Source organism: Mus caroli, chromosome 1 (assembly GCF_900094665.2).
Source record: "Mus caroli chromosome 1, CAROLI_EIJ_v1.1, whole genome shotgun sequence".
Taxonomy (NCBI): domain Eukaryota; kingdom Metazoa; phylum Chordata; class Mammalia; order Rodentia; family Muridae; genus Mus; species Mus caroli.
This window is the reverse complement of record NC_034570.1, coordinates 113,519,805-113,521,843: the sequence shown is the minus strand read 5'-3', so window position 1 is coordinate 113,521,843 and position 2,039 is coordinate 113,519,805. Positions and strand designations below refer to the sequence as shown.

Below are 2,039 nucleotides of genomic sequence, written 5' to 3'. Positions count from 1 at the left end.
TATTAGAAACCAAAAGAAGGTGGAGCACCTGAAGTTAGACATGGTTGGAAACTGTCCCTCTTCTAGATAGATCTCTGTCCAACAGCTTCAGCCTGGAGCTGTTAGCATAAAGCTAGGGGATAAACTGCAAGGTCCAAGAAATGCTCCCTATGAGCTGAGCACCAAGCAGCTGGGACGGAGCACAGAGCTGGGACGGAGCACAGAGCACGGAGCACCTAGCACCTAGCACCTAGCAGCTGGGGCGCAGAACTTTCTGTTTCATGCACTCCAATATTTGGGACTGGATACAGGTAGAATCGGGGCTCCAGGAAACCACAATGCCTTTGGCTGGTAGCCCAATGTCTCAGTGTCTAACAGAACCAACAAGTCCACTTGAGGGATCTGCGGAGGTGGTAGCTATGGAATTCCAACAGGATGTTAACAACTTTTCCCGGAGGCGACCGCTGCTTAGCTTTCTCTCCGCCCCTCGGAGGTGGGAGACCTCTAGTACTGCGCTACAGCTCCAGCTCCTATTGGTGGCGGCTCCAAAACTCCTCCGCCCACTTCAGCCCACACGAGGAGTCCCTTGGTTCCAGCAACCATTCAGGGAAGGTCTCTATTGAGACCAGGCACCAGTCCCCAATCCTCTGCAGTCGGTTACCCTGAAGACCACAAAGAGACTGAGAGATTGATGCGCTGGGCAAAGCTGGACTAAAGAGTCTCATCTGGAAAAGAGGGTCCATGAAAACCGCCAAAAGAAGCGCCAAAAGGAGACTGTAGTTTGGAAAAAGGACAAGGGTGGCGCGGTTTGGACTTATTTTTGCGTTGCTGGGCGCGCGGAGTGCCTCTCTTGCTTCACCACCTATTCACAGTTCATGCAACCACGGGCACATCTCCTGCCCCAGAGCCCAAGTCTCTGAATAATGGAAGTTTCTAACCTCTCAGGCGCCACTCCGGGCCTTGCCTTTCCTCCGGGACCCGAGAGCTGCAGTGACAGCCCAAGTTCCGGCAGGAGCATGGGATCCACCCCAGGTGGGCTCATCTTGCCCGGCCGTGAGCCGCCCTTTTCTGCCTTCACCGTGCTTGTGGTGACTCTACTGGTGTTGCTGATCGCTGCCACTTTCTTATGGAATCTGCTAGTTCTGGTGACTATCCTGCGCGTCCGCGCCTTCCACCGCGTGCCACATAACTTGGTGGCCTCGACAGCCGTCTCGGATGTCCTGGTGGCGGCTCTGGTGATGCCTCTGAGCCTGGTGAGCGAGTTGTCCGCTGGGCGACGTTGGCAGCTAGGCAGGAGTCTGTGCCACGTGTGGATCTCCTTCGACGTGTTGTGCTGCACCGCCAGCATCTGGAACGTGGCGGCCATCGCCCTGGATCGCTACTGGACTATCACGCGCCACCTGCAGTACACGCTGCGCACCCGGAGCCGCGCTTCTGCGCTCATGATCGCGGTCACCTGGGCACTGTCCGCGCTCATTGCTCTCGCCCCGCTGCTTTTTGGCTGGGGCGAAGCCTATGATGCTCGGCTGCAGCGTTGCCAGGTGAGCCAGGAGCCCTCCTATGCTGTCTTCTCCACCTGCGGAGCCTTCTACCTGCCTCTAGCGGTGGTGCTCTTCGTCTACTGGAAAATATACAAAGCCGCCAAGTTTCGATTTGGCCGCAGAAGGCGGGCGGTGGTACCGCTTCCTGTCACCACGCAGGTAACAGGGACTCTTTGTGGATTTCTTGGTGTGGATGTGGGTGTGGTGCGGGGGAAGGGTCCTGGAAAGAAATAAAAATAGAAAATAGAAGAGTAGAACGGAGTTTGGATTTTGCAGTGTAAGAGAGGAGAGGAAATGTCGCATCTGGAGCGCGGGAGAAGGCCATCTGCTCTTGAGCTCGTGGGGTGGCTTCTCGCTTGTATTTCTAGAGAACCACCTGCGGGATATGCACCTGTGAAAATGATTTTCTAAACTTGTACATGAGAACTAGCGCTGGAGCCTCCAAACCGTGTGTGTGTGTGTGTGTGTGTGTGTGTGTGTGTGTGCGCGCGTGTGCGTGTGCGTGTGTGTGTGTGTGTG

The 2,039-nt window shown here is 55.7% G+C and overlaps 1 protein-coding gene across 1 annotated transcript in view; it reads left to right on the top strand.

Moving 5' to 3' along the window:
* Nucleotides 1-602: 602 nt before the first annotated feature.
* LOC110301108 (5-hydroxytryptamine receptor 5B) overlaps nucleotides 603-2,039 on the top strand; it is a 16,644-nt gene continuing 15,207 nt past the window's right edge. The window contains exon 1 of the mRNA XM_021171355.2: nucleotides 603-1,679. Coding sequence (XP_021027014.1) covers nucleotides 903-1,679 — 777 coding nt within the window. The 5' untranslated portion in view covers nucleotides 603-902. The remainder of the gene's footprint in view (nucleotides 1,680-2,039) is intronic.